The 18,408-nt window shown below is 38.4% G+C and overlaps 1 protein-coding gene across 3 annotated transcripts in view; it reads left to right on the plus strand.

Annotated features, from left to right (window-relative positions):
* Window positions 1-18,408, plus strand: part of LOC126461861 (huntingtin-interacting protein 1) — a 538,678-nt gene that overhangs the window by 511,822 nt on the left and 8,448 nt on the right. For all 3 annotated transcript variants that reach the window (XR_007585951.1, XR_007585952.1, XM_050096029.1), the window contains exons 17-20: window positions 142-294; window positions 413-513; window positions 1,597-1,826; window positions 10,956-11,128. Coding sequence is in view for 1 of the 3 variants with exons in the window: in XM_050096029.1 (XP_049951986.1) it covers window positions 142-294; window positions 413-513; window positions 1,597-1,826; window positions 10,956-11,128 (657 nt within the window). In the remaining 2 variants the exon portion in view is untranslated. The remainder of the gene's footprint in view (window positions 1-141; window positions 295-412; window positions 514-1,596; window positions 1,827-10,955; window positions 11,129-18,408) is intronic.

The raw sequence follows: 18,408 nt of genomic DNA on the forward strand, positions 1-18,408 counted from the left end.
AACATTTGCTATAAAATTTAAGCGTAGAAGTTACTTAACATGCAACTATAAGTTTAAATTTGTGCAAATAGTGCATATAAATGCTGTGTCTCATGTAATAATATTGTGTTTTTGGTAATTCAGTTTTTATCTTTCTTTCAGGAAATGTTAAATAAATCCAGAGCTGCCGATTCTGGTATTAAGCTTGAAGTAAATGAGAAGATTCTAGATTCTTGCACCAACTTGATGAAAGCAATTAGGTTGCTTGTTCAGAAATCTAAACTTTTGCAAGCAGAAATTATTTCCCAAGGAAAGGTAACAAAACTTATTTAAAGTAGTATTTTTACAGGACATTGGTAATTGCTTTTTTCTGACTATTTTGGTACAGTAATATATAATTTGCAGACATTATGTAATTTTCATTTTGTGGCAGGGGACTGCATCTACAAAGGAATTTTATAAACGAAATCACCAGTGGACTGAAGGCTTGATATCAGCAGCAAAGTCTGTGGCAGTGGGAGCTCGTTTCTTAGTGTATGTCCATCATAAATCTGTAATACATTAACTAAGAAATTGGAGACATGTTACATACCTCTCAAATTTTATATTTTTGTTTACTAGCTTTATACTTGGTGTTGACGAGTTACTTACTTATCTCAGTTTGTAAGAAAAACTTGCATGTTTAGCTCTTCTAAATAGATCACCAAATTTTTTATTTCTAAAAGTTAACAGAAGCTTGTACAGAGTTCATGCTGTTTAAGTGAGCTGTGGCTTTCACATAGGTTTTGATTAATATTAATATAAATGTAACTGCTTCCCCACCCGATCTTTACTTCATGTAGAAAGGTGGGGAAGGTTGAGGATGGGGGGCAACTTATTCCCACAATAACATTTTTCCTGGGTTAGAAAATTATGCATACTGAAATTGGTTGACATTGTTCCAGGCATTCCAGAGTGACGCTTATTTTTCTGTTCTTTTCTCACTGCTACTACCTGCCCCCCCACGCGCGCGCACGCACACGCACACTTTGAATCCTAGAGGTGTGCCACACATGTAATATTGTACACATTTGTTAAGAAAGATTCAAGACAATTGAGTTGACAGTTCTATAACCTTACTCCATTTGCATTGTTGTTTTGACTGGTCTGTAAAGAAAGAGTGTGACATTAGCAGGCGTTTTTATGGTTACGTTTATTCAGGAATGTAATTAAAAGTTAGCACATTGTTGGTACACTGTGAAACAGTAAAGTAACATAGTCTGTCTAACCTTAATTATATGGACAATGATCTGAAATGATAAATTAGTATCCAGCTGTTAAAGCATTGACAGTTCCCAATCAGAAGTTACACACCGAATTTCTTTGTTCACTGAATGTGGTCATAATGGGGCAGTTGAGCAGTATGGTGACTAGGAATATAATACCTATGTTTTTTACGTTATGTATGGAACTTCAAGATTGTATGAACTTTTAGACAACGAAGTATATTCTTTGTTTAGATTCTCTGAAAGAAAGCATATTTTATAATAGAGGTAACAGGGTTATTTAATTGTTTATGTATTCTTCTTACAAGAAAAATTTTGATATGTTATACTGATTACTAATATTTACTTATAGATCGGCAGCAGACAAAGTTGTTAGTGGAAATGGAAAATTTGAACAGCTCGTTGTGGCATCCCAAGAAATTGCTGCAGGAACAGCACAGTTAGTTGTTGCAAGCAGAGTGAAAGCAGACAGGAATAGTACTAACCTTGCTGCCCTGTCCCAAGCATCAAAAGGTGTGACCCAGGCAACAGGTGGTGTTGTTGCAACTGCAAAGTCCTGCAGCCAAATGGTAGTTGACAATGGTGAGTGTGGTAATGTTTCTCAGTAATAAAATGCATAGGCTAGGCCACGTAAGACTTGTGTTTCATAAATGTGATTGTCAGATAATTAATATCCTTATTTATTGGATGGTACTAAACCATTCATGTTGCAGAAGCTTTTCATTATATTTTACTTAGTTTTGACTGATAATACCAGATAGAACATTTTAATTGCTGTTTCAACCTTGTATGAGGCATCTTTGGAAATGATTTATAATTGTATTGTTTTACAAATACCACTGAGGCTACGAGCCCATCCTCTCGTGGGATGATGAACTGATTCTAGGTCACCACGCAAATGCTAGATGGCAGTTGTGAACATTGTGTATGGTGAAAGGACAGCACTTGCTTGTTGTTAAATAGGAAAGCTGTGCACAAAATGGAAGGTTACATGTGTGGAGAAAGATGGACAACATGGTGTTTGTGGAGGGAAGGAGTCTAAACAACAAATATTCATAGACATTTAACTCTGATGTGTGGTCAAGAAGCACCTGTGCAAAAGACTGTTTACAGCTGGATTAGTGGAGTCACTATTAGAAGGAAATCTGCGTGCAAGAATGTGAGTATGAGTCGTACATCAGTGTCGTGGTTTCCTTGGTACATTGAGGTTGTATCAGCAGCGGGGTATACAGTGACACCCTTACACAGATGTAGTAGTCATCAAAGGTGACAGGGAAAGTAGTCGAAAGGAGTGCTCCTCTAGCACAAGAAATGTGCGGCTTCACACCAGAAATGCCACGACTGCATGAGTTGCACACCATCTGTCTAAGCTTTGTTAGATAATGTGAAGGACACACTGTGAAGGAAGAGGTGGCAGTGACGAAGAATTGCAGGCAGCTGTCCACGAGTGGTTGCATAGTACCACCAGATAGTGGTTCCATAGACAATAATCAAGTTGCCATGAAGGTGTCGATGGGGAGTATATTGAGAGAGCCCATGTACACTGACTCGCATTTCGTTAACAAATACAGTTGTTGTTGTTGTTGTGGTCTTCAGTCCTGAGACTGGTTTGATGCAGCTCTCCATGCTACTCTATCCTGTGCAAGCTTTTTCATCTCCCAGTACCTACTGCAACCTACATCCTTCTGAATCTGCTTAGTGTATTCATCTCGTGGTCTCCCTCTACGATTTTTACCCTCCACGCTGCCCTCCAATACTAAATTGGTGATCCCTTGATGCCTCAGAACATGCCCTACCAACCGATCCCTTCTTCTAGTCAAGTTGTGCCACAAACTTCTCTTCTCCCCAATCCTATTCAATACTTCCTCATTAGTTACATGATCTACCCATCTAATCTTCAGCATTCTTCCGTAGCACCACATTTCGAAAGCTTCTATTCTCTTCTTGTCTAAACTATTTATCGTCCATGTTTCACTTCCATACATGGCTACACTCCATACGAATACTTTCAGAAATGACTTCCTGACACTTAAATCAATACTGGATGTTAACAAATTTCTCTTCTTCAGAAACGCTTTCCTTGCCATTGCCAGTCTACATTTTATATCCTCTCTACTTCGACCATCATCAGTTATTTTGCTCCCCAAATAGCAAAACTCCTTTACTACTTTAAGTGCCTCATTTCCTAATCTAATTCCCTCAGCATCACCCGACTTAATTAGACTACATTCCATTATCCTTGTTTTGCTTTTGTTGATGTTCATCTTATATCCTCCTTTCAAGACACTGTCCATTCCATTCAACTGCTCTTCCAAGTCCTTTGCTGTCTCTGACAGAATTACAATGTCATCGGCGAACCTCAAAGTTTTTATTTCTTCTCCATGAATTTTAATACCTACTCCGAATTTTTCTTTTGTTTCCTTTACTGCTTGCTCAATATACAGATTGAACAACATCGGGGAGAGGCTACAAATACAGTACAAAACCAATTATTATAAATCATTTCCAAATGCCCCTCATAGTTATCAGTACTGTTTTAGTTGCTTGTTTATTCTTCTACAGATCACTTTACAATGATATTAACACATTTCAACCTAGTACAACCAAAAATGTAATTAAAAGTTAACAAAATGCCTAATAACTTAATATTCCATGAAATTGCAGGAGAACTGTCTGAAGTCAATAACTTATTCCAGCCATCTTCATGCGTATACTGGCATAAATACACTGATCTTCCCTGTTGAAAATACCATCAGTGCATGCAGTGGTAACTGGGTATGCTGTGTATGTGCTGGCAGGGTTTTAAACAGGGGAGCTCAGGGTACTTTTGCCAGCACACACCTGAAGATGGTCAGAGGACTCTGTGCTGAAATATCTTCAAAGCAGGTTACTGACATCCATCGGTTTGCTTGAAATTTCATGGAATACACTATATGTCAGGAAAGTTCTAAAGTTCATAATTTAATGTTGTATTTAATTCCAAAATGAATGTTGCACTAGTTATTCTCTCACATTGCAATCACTGTAAACACTACACACGAGTCCTTTGGCTGACATCAGTGTGATAAAGATATCTGTACTTCTTCATTACATTCCTTTTGTGTACCCATATGTTCCTAAGAGTCACCAGGTGCATTTTCTCTCATGTTTCGGCAGATGTTTTGAATTCCGGTTTTGCAATGTAAAGCTGGAGACAGCCCAGACAAATAGAGCTTATCATGTCTTTTACGTGATGCCCAGCATCAATGAAAAGCATCGGTTTCTTTCTTGTTGAAAAGAAAATGATTTTAAAATGGAATCATATATTCCCATTTGATAAAGTGGTCTCTTATTAGTCTAGTGTGATATTTGTTTCATTGATATCTATTAGCAGAGACAGTAAAACACAAAGAATTACCAAATATTATGAAAAGGAAAGATACTACTCACCACACAGTAGAGATGCTGAGTCGTAGATAGGATGTGCCTATCTGCGACTCAGCCTCTCTGCCGTTTGGTGAGTAGCAACTTTCCTTTTCATAATATTGTTACATTCCAGCCTGGATTTCCCATTGTTTGACAAATATTGTTCAGCAGGCAGTGTTAATGGATTTTAATAAAACAAATATTGGACTAGCCTAATATTAGACCACTCTATTCATTGAACATGCAAAATTCCGCTCTAACAATCATTTTGTTTGTAATGGAAAACAAACCCATGCTTTCCGTCAACGCTAGACATTGCATGAAAGATGTTATGAGCAGTATTTGTTTAGGCTACAGCTACAACCTAAATTCCAAACGTCTGCCAACTTACTAGAGAGAATGTGCCTAATGACTCTTAAGAGAGAGAGGTGTGTGTGTGTGTGTGTGTGTGTGTGTGTGTGTGTGTGTGTGTGTGTGTGTGGAGGAGATGTTGTGATTGTGCTCAGGAAAATGAAAAGCAGTTGGCATTTATAATCTCTGATCTGTGGCATACAATTTCCAAGAACATGTGTTACACTCTGTAAGTATATTGAGTGACCAGAAACAGTCTGAAAAGATTGTAAGAGTGTTGCAAGGGAGAGTGTGTTGAGAAATAATCGCTAAGAAAAAACTGATACATTGTGCTGTTTAAGAGTTACTTAGCGCTGAAGTTAGCCAATCAGGTTGTTGCGCGTGCAAATTCAAACTCGTGTCCATGCTAAAAATGCGGTAATGCACAGATATGTGGGTCTGTGAGTTATCGCTTTTTCAGATGCTCATTACCAGTTAAAATGTGTATTTTTCACTAGTGATAACTTTAAGCCAGGTGAGAAGAAACTATGTTTGTTTGGTTTGAGGACAACAAACGAAGAACATGTTTTGTGACGCTGCTTGAATTTGCACGTGTGACAAGCTGATTGATCGAAAATTTTTACTAACAGTTATTTCTCAGCACAATCTCTGCTGCAACACCCTTATAAGCTTTACAGACTGTTTCTTGTGTAGTGGAATCACGTCATCATCTTTCAATTTTTACTAACCGTAACTTCTTTGTCAACACTGCTTTCACACACACACACACACACACACACACACACACACTCACACACACACACACACACACATTCTTCTTCACACACATCACTAGGCTCATTCTTGTTGCTTTTCACCAAGCTCATTTCAACAACTTCCTGTGTGCATAACATTTTTATGTGAAATGTGTAGTAAAACACATTTCATGTAATCTTGAACACAGTGATGGACTTGTCTTAGTGGGCACTTAGCTATTACTGAAGGTCATAGAAACAATTAAATGTTAGTATCTTTTCAAACTCTTTCTTAAATGTAGCAAACTTTTTTGAATTCTTTATTTTTGTAAACAACATGTTAAGACCGTTTTAGGTTAGGTAGCATATTTTTCTTATATAAAGAGGTATATAGCAAACCCTTGAAGCTTGTCATCAACTTGAAGGTTAGTTTGAGCACCACAGTGTGTTTAGCTACATATTGCCCTAGTAGAGGTGGTACACCATTGCCCTCCTCAGATCTTCAGGAAGTTTCACATTAAGTTGTGGTGCCACAGATGAAAGAAATGATAAGTGACAGATTAAGATTAGAATCGTAGGTGTAACTGTCTGTCTTGACTCTGTACCATCTGGGACTAGAGCAATGGAATCAGATTCTCTGCCATTGTCTTGTTATGCCTTGACACAAGAAGTATCTTCCCCACCCTTTCCACAACGATATTTCACCATCCACCCAACTTGCGCAATATCCCTCCTTCTTCTCAACCCTTGCCTCCCATGACCTTATACAATTGGAAAACACCTAGATGTATATAACCTGCCCTTTATATCCTCCCACTATCACCTACTCCAGTTCTGTCACAAGCATTTCCCATCTTATCAAAGGCAGGGCCCCCTGTGAACACAGCCGAGTAGTCTACCAACTTAGCTGTAATGACTGTGCGGTATTCTAAGCAGGCACATCCACTAACAAACTGTTTGTCCCCTTGAATGGACACTGAAAAGTGTGACCTGGACAGAGCTGGACCATCCAGTTTGCTGAGTGTGCTGCACAACATGGTGTGTTCGACTTCAGTGGCTGCTTCTCAGTCTGTCCCCCCCCCCCCCCTTTTTTTTTTTTTTTTTTTAAATTGTGCAGGTGATAACTCTACCTCTAACACAGCCATCATATCTCTAATCGCCGTGGCCTCAACCTTATCTAGTCACTGTCTCCCAGCTTCCTCTTTCCCCTTCCTTCTCCCACTGCAGCTTTCCATATGTCTACTAAGCTCCTAGATCACCTGCAGGTCCTTAGCCTTTCTCTATGTCTCTCCTCTCCCCCAGTGTAGTTCCTTGTTACTGTATCTTGCAGCCACCATCTCGTCCCTGCTATGACCTTGCCTGCTTCCTGAGGCAATACTGCACCATCTTCTCCCCTGTTACCTTTCTGGCACGCTGTCCCACACCACTTCTGCACCCCCCCTATCCACTACAGGACGCACAAGTGTGTGCGTGTGTTTGTTTCTTCATCTGTTAAAAGATTTTGTCCCATAGCTAGGAAAGAAAAACAGGCTGCACAAATGTGCATCGTAAGCATACAGAAGTTTGTGTTACAGTAGTCTCTAAGCATTTTAAAGGTTGTTCTACATTTTGTTCAGAAGTTCAGCATGTTTTTTGCATTTTAACCGATCATCTGTCCAAGCTCCCAAAAGCTTTGTAAGATGTTTGTTCAGTGGTACAGTCCCATAATTCTTAGACTAAGTTGCTTCTGATTTTCATTGTTGTCTCTAATGCTCATCTATACCATTTTGTTCTCATTTAACATGATGAAATTGCTTCTAAACTGTCATTGTGTTGTTATGGAGACTTGGCATAAGGCATAAGAGAAGTCCCAACACAGAGCCTTTATCTACTTTCAAAGTAGCTTTTATTTTCATAAACAATAACAACAGTATCAAGAAAAGAATAGATTGCTAATCAATGTAAAAATTACCCGTTGTGTTGCAGACAGACAAAACGAAAAGACAGTTACACATTATAGCTTTCAGCAAAGCCTTTTCACACACACACACACACACACACACACACACACACACACACACACACACAAAGCGAGACACAAAGCGAGCACACCTTGTGCAAGTATGACCACCACCACCAGCAGCAGTTCCGACCTGTGGTAGTGGTCATGTGTGCATGAGGTGTGCTTGCTTGTGTGAATATGTGTTTTCCTCGCTGAAGAAGGCTTTGGGCAAAAGCTGTAATGTGTAACAGCCTTTTCATTGTGCCTGTCTTTAACTCTACAGTTCATCTTTAAGGTGGTGTAGCAGTCTATCCTTTTTCTAATATTGTTGATATTCCAACCTAGAGTTTCCATTATTTTATTTTCATAACATTTCTTCCAAATGTTGCTTTCCAGTTGTAAGAAACTCCACAGATACCATATGTATCTGTTTAAATTCATAAAGACCAGTCCATGCTTGATCAGATTGAAGGCTTTTAATAGATCGAGGAACAGTCCAAAGTTCAATTCATCTTGGTCTGTAACAATCATGACTCACATCGAACAGCTGTTTTGGCAGTTTTTCCTAAATCATTCTGAGAATTAATTTTGTACAATAAGTTAAGTAACTTCTACTGCACGGCTTTGTCATTTTTACACTGTAGCATACAAATATACTTTTTTTAAAGATGAACCTGTTATTGTCCACAGATTTTTATCAGTCACATGAGAATGTATTTTGATTGAACTCCATTTAACGACCTTATCTGGGATACCACCAGAATTATAGGATCTTTTATATTTTAATTTACTGATTGTGTTTCTTACTCCTATGATACTACTATAGTCAATAGATGCAGCAACGTGGTATTTTCAACTTTGTTGACTTTAATGTTATTATTTGGATTACATTGATTTTTGATTAAATTTTGTGCTACATTAGTGTAATGTTAATTAACTAGATTGACAATCTGTATGTAATCTTAAAAAGTTCTTTCAATCCTTCTTATGAGGAATTTACTATCTTTCTTGAATTTACCGTCTTTCTTCGTTTATTCACACATTATTATTAATACTTTACAAGACTCTTAATTCTCTCAGTTCCTTGTTTAATAACTCAATAATTTGCTAATATTCTTGTTGCTGCTGCTACAGCAACATCTTACAGAGTCTTATACAGTGTTTCAAAGCTCCTACTGTTTGACATAAGAAACTTCTCAAGAGGTGGTGGCTTCTCTCAAAAGCTGTTTACTTCGCCGCTGCTTCTTGTACTAGTGGTTGTCTTCAAACCAGATGTTTCAATCCTGATGTTTATCTCACTGCTGCTGTTCTGATTTTAGACTGAAAATGCTCTCGCTCCTACCTGCAACAGGAATTTGAATCGCCACGGATCTGAATAAGGGTGACCTGAGACCCACCCATAATATCAGTACCAACTTCAGTTCTGACCTGTTGAAGGGTAAACCATGGTTGGTGAAACCCAGTATACCAATAATCTTAACAGGCACCTGAGAACTGTTTGCAAAGGCAGCCATTATCAGCACCATTCCCAGCTAGGCATTAACAGGCTTCACAGCTAGGCATTAACAGGCTTCACAGCAACACTTATACATCGCTGATGATGGTAAAATACCTCAAAAAAAGCGCATGCTGGTGTCACGAGTTACAGAATCTATCAATCATTCACCACCAATAATGTCCCTGCCCACATTGTTGTCTGCCACATCCATTATTGGTACTTGATCTTGTTTTGTGAGTTCCCTACATAGAGCCTGTAAGACTTCGGTCACACGCCCATTCCCTGTATTAGCTGTGAATATCATGGTTACTTGTTAACACTGTACCTAACATTCTGTATACATGTGAGCCACCTTCTTCATTAACAGCTCTCTCTTGGATTTCCTAACCATGACTGAGGTCTGCTAATTGTTTTCTACACCAGTTTCTGCCAGAGGCCCCCTTTTCTACATCAGGAGAAGTCCCCTCCACCCACCCACCCACCTGCGACAACTGGTGAAACCTGTATTTAATGTCCAGAATAAAACTGTTTTATTTTTTCCCTCTCTTCTTACCAGCCCCTTGTGCTCAGTGTCTCCCCTCCCTCTTGATTGTACATGGTTGACATACGGTTTCTTCAAGCTGTGCCTGAAGGGCACAGGCTTTCTTCGCTGTTTTCTCATTGCATTATCCCCAATGCACAACTCCTAGCAAACCCCATTGCTTACTAATTCTGTGATAGCTCACACATGTTGTACTCCTGCTCAATTATGTGTTGAGAATTACTGCACAACAGCAGCTCATATGTGCTGTTTGGTCAATAAAGCATGTGATACATGAGGCCTGTTTCTAATAGGAGTCAGTAAATCCATGAAAAAGGATGGAAAAAATGATTTGGATATGAGCTCAAGATGTGTATGAAAGCAAAGGTAAAGAAAAGGTATGGCTGACTGACACACTGCTGTTTTTCCTTACTTGATATCAATTATGGCAACAGAAATAACTGATTCTTACAAGATTTGAAAACCATTTATGGTTGTGTGCTGGGCTAATTTGAGGTATTTATACTGGAATTTATGCCTACAACCATGTCTTTCATACTTACAGTTTATACATAATGTTTGTTGTATTTCTCTAGCAGGAAATGTTCACATTTCAGTTTATTAAATGCACGGATACTACATTTGTACACATAATGAATTATATTACAGTCAAGCACTTTTCATATTAACTTATTTGTGTGTATGAAATAAATTGCCAACTTCCTAAATCCCTCAAATATCACATGCTTCGATAGTCTTTATAGACATATTGGTTTCACTCTCTCTTTCCTTTCCTTGAGAAGTCTATTGTACTGTTGATTCTCTGGTATCAAACACTGTTTCGAGTATAAACACCCCCCCCCCCTCCCCCCCCCCCTCCTATGTGTAAGATAATTCTGGCTCTTGTTCCATGATTATTAAGAAAGTTGTATGAAACTGGATACATAGGGAGAATTAGTGATCAAAGATAAAAAATCAGTAAAGCAGCAGTTTGCTCAGTGTGTTCTGTGCTGACTTGACTGGTGAACATACAAGCACATTTCATAGTTACCTTCTCATTAGGACTGTATTTTATATGACAGAAGACTGTATTACTCCAAGTCATATGGAGCCTAGGTTTTTTTAAAATTAAGGGTAGCTATAAACCGTGAAACACAATACATGTGGCATGTACCGAAACACAGATAAGGCATTTTTGTTCTCATGTTTTTAACTTTTACAGAGGAGCTGGATGTGAGTGGCTTGACTTTACATCAAGCAAAACGGCTAGAAATGGAGTCTCAGGTTAAAGTAATTGAGCTTGAAGCAAACCTTCAGCAGGAACGTCTTCGACTGGCAGCACTCCGGCGGCAGCACTATCAGCTAGCGGGGGTCACGGAAGGTTGGGATCCAGAGGTATGTTGATTTCTGGGAATTAATGTGCTTCACATCTACTTCGAACATACTATTTCTCGAAACCTCGGTTGACATCACTATTTCAATACTTACCACCTCCACCACTGCCTCCTCCACTACTAACATTGCCAGCAGTTTCTTTTCCTTAGTATAGGTTAAGACAAGTATTTACTGTTTTCCTGTTTCTTAATTCATGTGTATATTAATCAAATACACTAATCTTCCTGGAAATAAAATGCCGAGGGGAAAATGGTCTTATGTGAGCAGAAATAATTGTTACAATTTTAGGTACTTGCATGGAAAGCAAATGTTTCAAATCGGGCAATATCAGACTGATCTGATACATTTGCTTTCAATGTGAGTACCTAAAATTGTAGCCATACCTTGATAATATTGGAACAATAGGATCACATTGTATTGATTGCTTATGTGTTTTTAATCTCTTCTTGGACACAAAAAGGCCTACTTAGAATACATAGCAAAATGTGGAAATAATGCTGTTTGTGTGGAATAACTAGAGTATAGACTAAATAATTTTACCACTTTTCCAAGGTAGTGGGTACACACTTAATATTACTTGTATCCATTACTGAAATCTGATAAGTTTAATTTTTACTACTTCACTAGTCTTTTCCTATGTACTACATAGAGACTACGTACATTCTGATTCTCATCACATTAGCAGTGAAAGTTTGGTATTTTCTCCATAACCATGTAATATTTCAGATACCCATATTTTTTTCCAGTATTAAGAAATGCTTTCTATTGATGCCGATACCATAGGTATCACCACCAGTATTGATAAACTAGTTACTACAAGGTCAGACACTAGAAAGTTGTAAAACTGTCGAAATGTAAAATCAAGTACCAGTAAATGTCAGTGCCAAAGGGTAGGCAAGTTCAAGCATGACAGAGCGATCAGTCCGTATAAAATGATTTTGCCACACTGTGGGATTTTTAGTTCTTAAAAGAGGACATGCTGTTAAGACAATGATATCTGTGTGGAACCAATAGATAGTTGAGCACAACGATTAGCTAGTACTAGACAACACAGTGTGATGCAGAACTGAGGGACACTCTCGTCCACACAGATGTCACTGCCTACAGGGTTTACTTAATGCTGGAACAATGGAGTAGGTGTGGAACTTCACCTCATACTGAATTTTTAATCAGATATTGTATCTATCTCTGGAATCATCATCATTTTTTGTATTCCCATGTACCTAACATGGTGCAGGGGCTCTTTTCAATCATGTTCACTCCTCAGTGTAGTTTACTACTCAGCACATAATTACAAGTTAAAAATAGAACTCATTTTCATACAAAAACAGAAAGAAAGTATTAAAAAGGGCAACACTACAGTCCATTCAAAAGATTACATAATTGAGAAGGTTACTAAAATGAACTGCAGTAAAACTTCGTTTATACGTTTTTTCAACAGACTACAGAAAAAAAGGTGTAAGTGTGAAAAACGTATATATGAAATATAGCACCATACTATCAGATTAATTGGTAAATAAAAATGGAAAAATCCAGTAAATAAAAAGTTACATTCTACAAAACATTATAGAGGCTTACTAGGTACCATACTTAACAAGGATATAAAGAAAAATGTAAACCTCTACACAAAAGAAAACGTCATTTTGTAAAAAGGTCCGTAATTTTTGCTAGTTTTTTCTTTGACACCGCAATAGCGTACACTGCATCTACTGCATCGTTCAACACCACGAAGGAATTCTAAGGCTCTTCTGTATCATCCTCATTGTCAGTATCTTCCTCATCCAGGTCCCGTGACCAAAGGAACCACCCCGGCATTTGCCTGAAGCAATTTTTAGGGAAATCACGGAAAACCTAAATCAGGATAGCCAGATGCAGGATTGGACTTCCATCCTCCCGAATGTGAGTCCTCAGCGATAGGCACGGGTTCTGTAGTGACAAGGTTTTCATCAATGTTCACATAATCCTCAAATTATGCTGATATGGTAGGGAGCAGGATACAGGGGCTGCTGGGGTGGAAGGCTGAGCAACAAACTGAGGATAGAATATAAATTTTAATTTATTGCGCAAGAAAAGTCATGCAAGGTACTGGTAACAACACATTGATGTATAACTTGTCCAATTCAAATGTATATCAGCTGATTTAACAGGAATCATCAACAAGTTATCTAACATCAAACAATCTGCAAATATGAGATTTAAACCTTTCCCAAAATTGTAATGCTTGTAAAATGTTATTACGAAACACAGAAAATTATCAAACTGGTCACTGTATTTAAGTCTTACATAACCTAATGGGCACAATGGCTTACAGTAAATAATATCATGTATAGCAATATCTGTCAACTACAGCACTGTCTTACGTGACCTTGTGTGCCACAATGATTCACAGAACCAACTCATATAGTTAAAAGGTAAATATTACCCACAATGGCGCTTTCATTATAATCTTACTTAGCACACCGATTTACCAAGACAATGCAATTAATGCCAAGTACAGTCTGGTCCAGAATAACGAGTGCCCTACCACTGATTAAACTACTCAGAATCAGTAATGAACTGTTTTACAAGGCAAGCACATTCAGTTCAGACAAGTTAACAAGACAGTGCCTCCATTTGAATTTTACCACAGAAATCCATCAGTAGTCGTAGGCCAACAGGTAAACAGTGGTGTCACAGTAGACTTAAACTTTACTTGACTAGTGTGACAATTTGGGAGTCCCTTAACTGACACAAGTTCAGTAACGAACTGAAATGCAATTTAAAGACACTCAAGTAAGGGTATTGTGAAACACTTCATCAACAATTTAAGCAAAGACGCCCACATAGGCACTCCAATTCATATGTAAATCAACCAGGGCACAAGTCAGTATTTCGACATGCGATGTGGAAACACTCACTGCTCAGCAGAGCAAACCAGAATACAATGGAAGGAAGTCTCACTGTAACTCCACCAGATGAAGATGCACCAAACTAACAGCTCACCTTTAACAATATTAATCCAAATGCCGCTAATAAGGAAATGTTCAGAATAACACCAGCCCTTAGCCGCAGCGCGAGGAAGGTTGAACTCGTAAACAGAACGAACGACAGCGAGTCACTGCAGCACCTCCAGTTCCGCAGCTCGGCCGGCCCCAATGCAACTGCCACACTCGCACCACTTGTCGACGTGACTTCCGCGGTCTTCCAGCGTCGCTCCGCCCATGCCCGCGCATCTCTGATGCCTCTCTTCAGGTCAATTTCATACTTCTTCATTAGGTGAAATTTTGTCAATATGATCATTTCCACCATGATCATAGACAACAGTTCCAAATGGTATCATCTAAAACTCTGTGCCATGAAGCTGCAATGTGCCTATCATAAGAAACAAATTCACTAATAATTTCTCGAAGTGTTCTTGTACTCTGGTAGCACAACACGAAATAAATCACAAGTAAATATCTTACCTTGAAAATGTTTATTTTCATTTCTTCCTTTCTTTTTTCTTCGATGTTTACACACCTGATGGCATGCTGCACGAGCATTTTGCGATGATGCAACTTAAAATTATGTATTACTCAAAGGTCAAGTGGCTGGAGCAACTCACTCATGGAATTTGCTGGAAAGAATTCCATAGTCACATTTCTCAAATAGGAAGTAACGTGAGGATGTGCTTGCACACCTGTCTATGAACAATAAAATTTTCCAGTCTGCTGCACCCATTTTTTGCATCGACACTTCAAAGCCAGCTTTCAAAAACTTTTGTCATAATCCAGGTGTAGTTTGTGGCAAATGACAGTGTTCTTAAAACAAAGGGGCTTGGCAAATTACCCGAATGTAAGGGGGGGGGGGAAGCGTCTCACCCTCATCACTTTACACGTTGTTTACTTTGTTTGCCTCTGTGGCAGTTCTCACCTTTGAATGCCATTGTGCGGTCAGGCATTACATTGTAAAAGAAGCCCGTCTCATTTGCATTGAAAATGTTTTTAGAAGTATATTGGAATGTCAGTTCTTTCAAATGGGTTTCCTTCCAATCTTGCACTGTCTTGGAATCGACACTTGTGTTTTCGCCACATACATTCTGACAACTGCTGCCATGTCTTACCTTAAATTTGTGCCGCCAACCTGATGAAGCACTGAAATTTTCCACATCGAGTTGAATTGCAAATTCATTTTCTTTTTTACAAATCATTGGGCCACTAATAGAAATGCCTTTTGCTCTATATTGCCTGAAACACTGCAACAATCTGTCTTCCATGTCTTTGTATCTTCCGCCCTGAATGTGTGTCTGCTTACTAGCAGAAATTCGAAACGCACATGCACTATCTTGAATTTCCTTTGTCTTTGCTGCTATAGAATTTAAAGTAGGCACAGCAACTCCTAATTCCTTGGCAATAGCCACTCGCTTTTGATTACTGTTTTCCTTCACAACTTTAAAAATTTGTAGCTTTTCTTCTTTCTTCCACTCATGTTAAAAGTTCTCAAAGTAATTAGAAACGCAGTAATACAGTACTATAGCTTGTACAGTATGAGGTGTGTTTCAGGATTCCCGAGTGACATGCAACAATTCTTGTCCAGTTGTGCTATAGTTCAGCAGAAGTCGTGTAGTTTCAGGAAAAAAAATGAGTGCTATACCTACTATCACCCTTCCCTATGGCTATCACCACTGCCATAATAGTAAGCATCGTATGTTATACTGTACTTTCCAGTACTGTACAGTCTCTGCATAACATCTGGTTTTTGTGATGACTCTAGTACTGCAGTTTATACTGTTGTTGCCTATCTTTCAGTCTATAAAACAATCTCAAGTCTGTCATATTGAAAATTAATTGTTAGTGATTTTCTAGTTGGCAACCGCAGTGCCATGTTAATAGATGGTGCTTAGGCCGGTATTATACTATAAAATTTTCTTTGACAATGATCTTTGACACAACAAAAAAGGGGTCTTACACTGTCATCAAATATTTTGTCAAAGCTCCTTCATAATGGCCGCCGACGACTTACTACTATTCTCTGCAGTTCAATTTTACTTCAGCATCGGCAGTGTAGTGTGCTGATGTTGGCAGCAGCATCTTCATATTATGCAAAATTTTTGTCATGAAATGTTCATTTTACGAGTATAACTAATTTACTGAGTGGACAAGGGTACATACAAGAATCTGCCAACCATAGAGCAAGAACAGATTTAATTATTTACTTCATGGTGAAATGAATTCCCAGCAATGAATGGTCATTGCCAACGTCAACACGCTACACCACCGATGCCATAAGTAAAATTATACCTGGTCTGCAGTTGCGTGCACTGCAATTGCATTGTCATTGCAGTTGCAAGAGAAGCAGAAGAAAAGGAAACATACTTGAATAAAGACGTGGACTTCACGGCCAGATGCGAAAGATATACAACAAAATTTGCTACGGGAGCTGCAAATCGAAGACGTAAAGTCGCGTGAAAATCCCTTTGGGAATGGACGAGAGTACATTTCAATATGTGCTCAAGAAAGTGCCTCCTCATATTATGAAGCTGAACACTCTCCTCAGAAATGCCACATCAGCAAAAGACAGACTTACCGTAATAATGCAATTTCTAGCTACTCTAGTTTACAGTACCGGTATAGCACACTAATGCTGCAGTGCACATTGACGAAAATAATACTGGACTCATTTGAAGCTATTTATAACGCACTGAAGGAGGAATATGTGAAGGCAAATAAATTAAATATGTACTGCAGTCATGGAAAAATTTTTATTTCCACAGAAGTTGTAGATTTTCTCCTTTATATTCTTGAGAGTGTATACTGGCCCTACTTCACGCCTACAATATCATGCACAATTTTTTTTGTAGCTCTCACTTTTTATTCCATTTTTGTATTTGGGGTGTTGTAAGCTACACAGTGTTTCATCTGCCTTGAATATTTCTATCTGTTTCATTATATATGCGACACACCATGTAAATTTGGGAGTCATATTGATAAACATTGTGTGTCAGACAGCTGCAGCGATCCTAGCGCTCCAAGCCGGTTGATTTCTGACAAAGTTCCTTAATACACTATCAAATTTTATTATAGTCTAATATCTGCCTTACCAGTCCACTTCCTGGCAACCCGCTCCGAACCACTGCATCATAACTTGTGCACACTGTGGATATTTTGCTGGGACATAAAAAAAAGTATAAGTGAAAAACATATAAATGAAGTTTCACAGTATTTAGAATGCTTGACTCTGTACCATCAAGATAAGCATCTTAGAAAAAATAAAATGATACCAACAAAACATGAAAAGATGCACAAATGAAATATAAAGTAATGACACTTACTACACGGTTATAAGGTTGTGAGAACTGTGTTCAAAGAGAACTATTGAAGCAATGGAAATTAAATTTCTAAAAGTAATGGCTAGATGCAGCCTGAGACACAATATAAGAACTGCAAACATCAGACAGATATTAAAGAAATTGTAACTAGAACAAAAAAGAGTAATTGTTACAAGCACCTTTTACATATGGAAGACAAATGCACTGTGAAACGCTGTTTCCTCTAAAACTTAACAGTTTGGAGAGGTGTTGGATGTTAGTGAAAATAAGTGTTTATTGTTTCTCATGTACCCCTACTTTCCTGTCAAAACTCGCAGTATTTTAAATGAGATATTCTTGTTGTACTTAGTATCCCTGTCTTTATTCTCCTTTCCCAGTTATTACTTAAATGTATCCTTCATTCTGGATCATCCTTCCTTGTGTAGAGTGAAAATGGTTTGTCTGTTGTAACAACACATGTTCCATAATCCCTGTTGGGTACAACTCCAACTGCAAAAGTGCGATAAGAAATAATGTCTCTCTCATTGTAGGCCTCCAATCCTTGTAAGGGTTTATCAGTACCTCTCAAAATAGCAATTGTTAACCATGAATTGCCACTAACTACTTCTGTTGTAGTACAAGAAAATTGAATCTTGCAACCAACAAAAGTAATAGGTCCTTGTAGTAACTCCTGTTGACCAGTCTCATTTGGTGTAATTGAAAAAGTATCAACTGTCTTGTACACTGGCAATCTGCTCCTCCTCATGTATCTTCTGCGTCGGTACGGCCCTAGTAAAACTGGGGACCGTGTTGCGCAACCGCCTCGTTCTCCGGCTAAGTCCCGCTCAAGGTCACCCGCCTTACACAGCGGCATACGGCCAGCAATTGTTAACCATGAATTGCCACTAACTACTTCTGTTGTAGTACAAGAAAATTGAATCTTGCAACCAACAAAAGTAATAGGTCCTTGTAGTAACTCCTGTTGACCAGTCTCATTTGGTGTAATTGAAAAAGT

The sequence above is a fragment of the Schistocerca serialis genome, chromosome 1 (genome assembly GCF_023864345.2).
Source record: "Schistocerca serialis cubense isolate TAMUIC-IGC-003099 chromosome 1, iqSchSeri2.2, whole genome shotgun sequence".
Taxonomy (NCBI): domain Eukaryota; kingdom Metazoa; phylum Arthropoda; class Insecta; order Orthoptera; family Acrididae; genus Schistocerca; species Schistocerca serialis.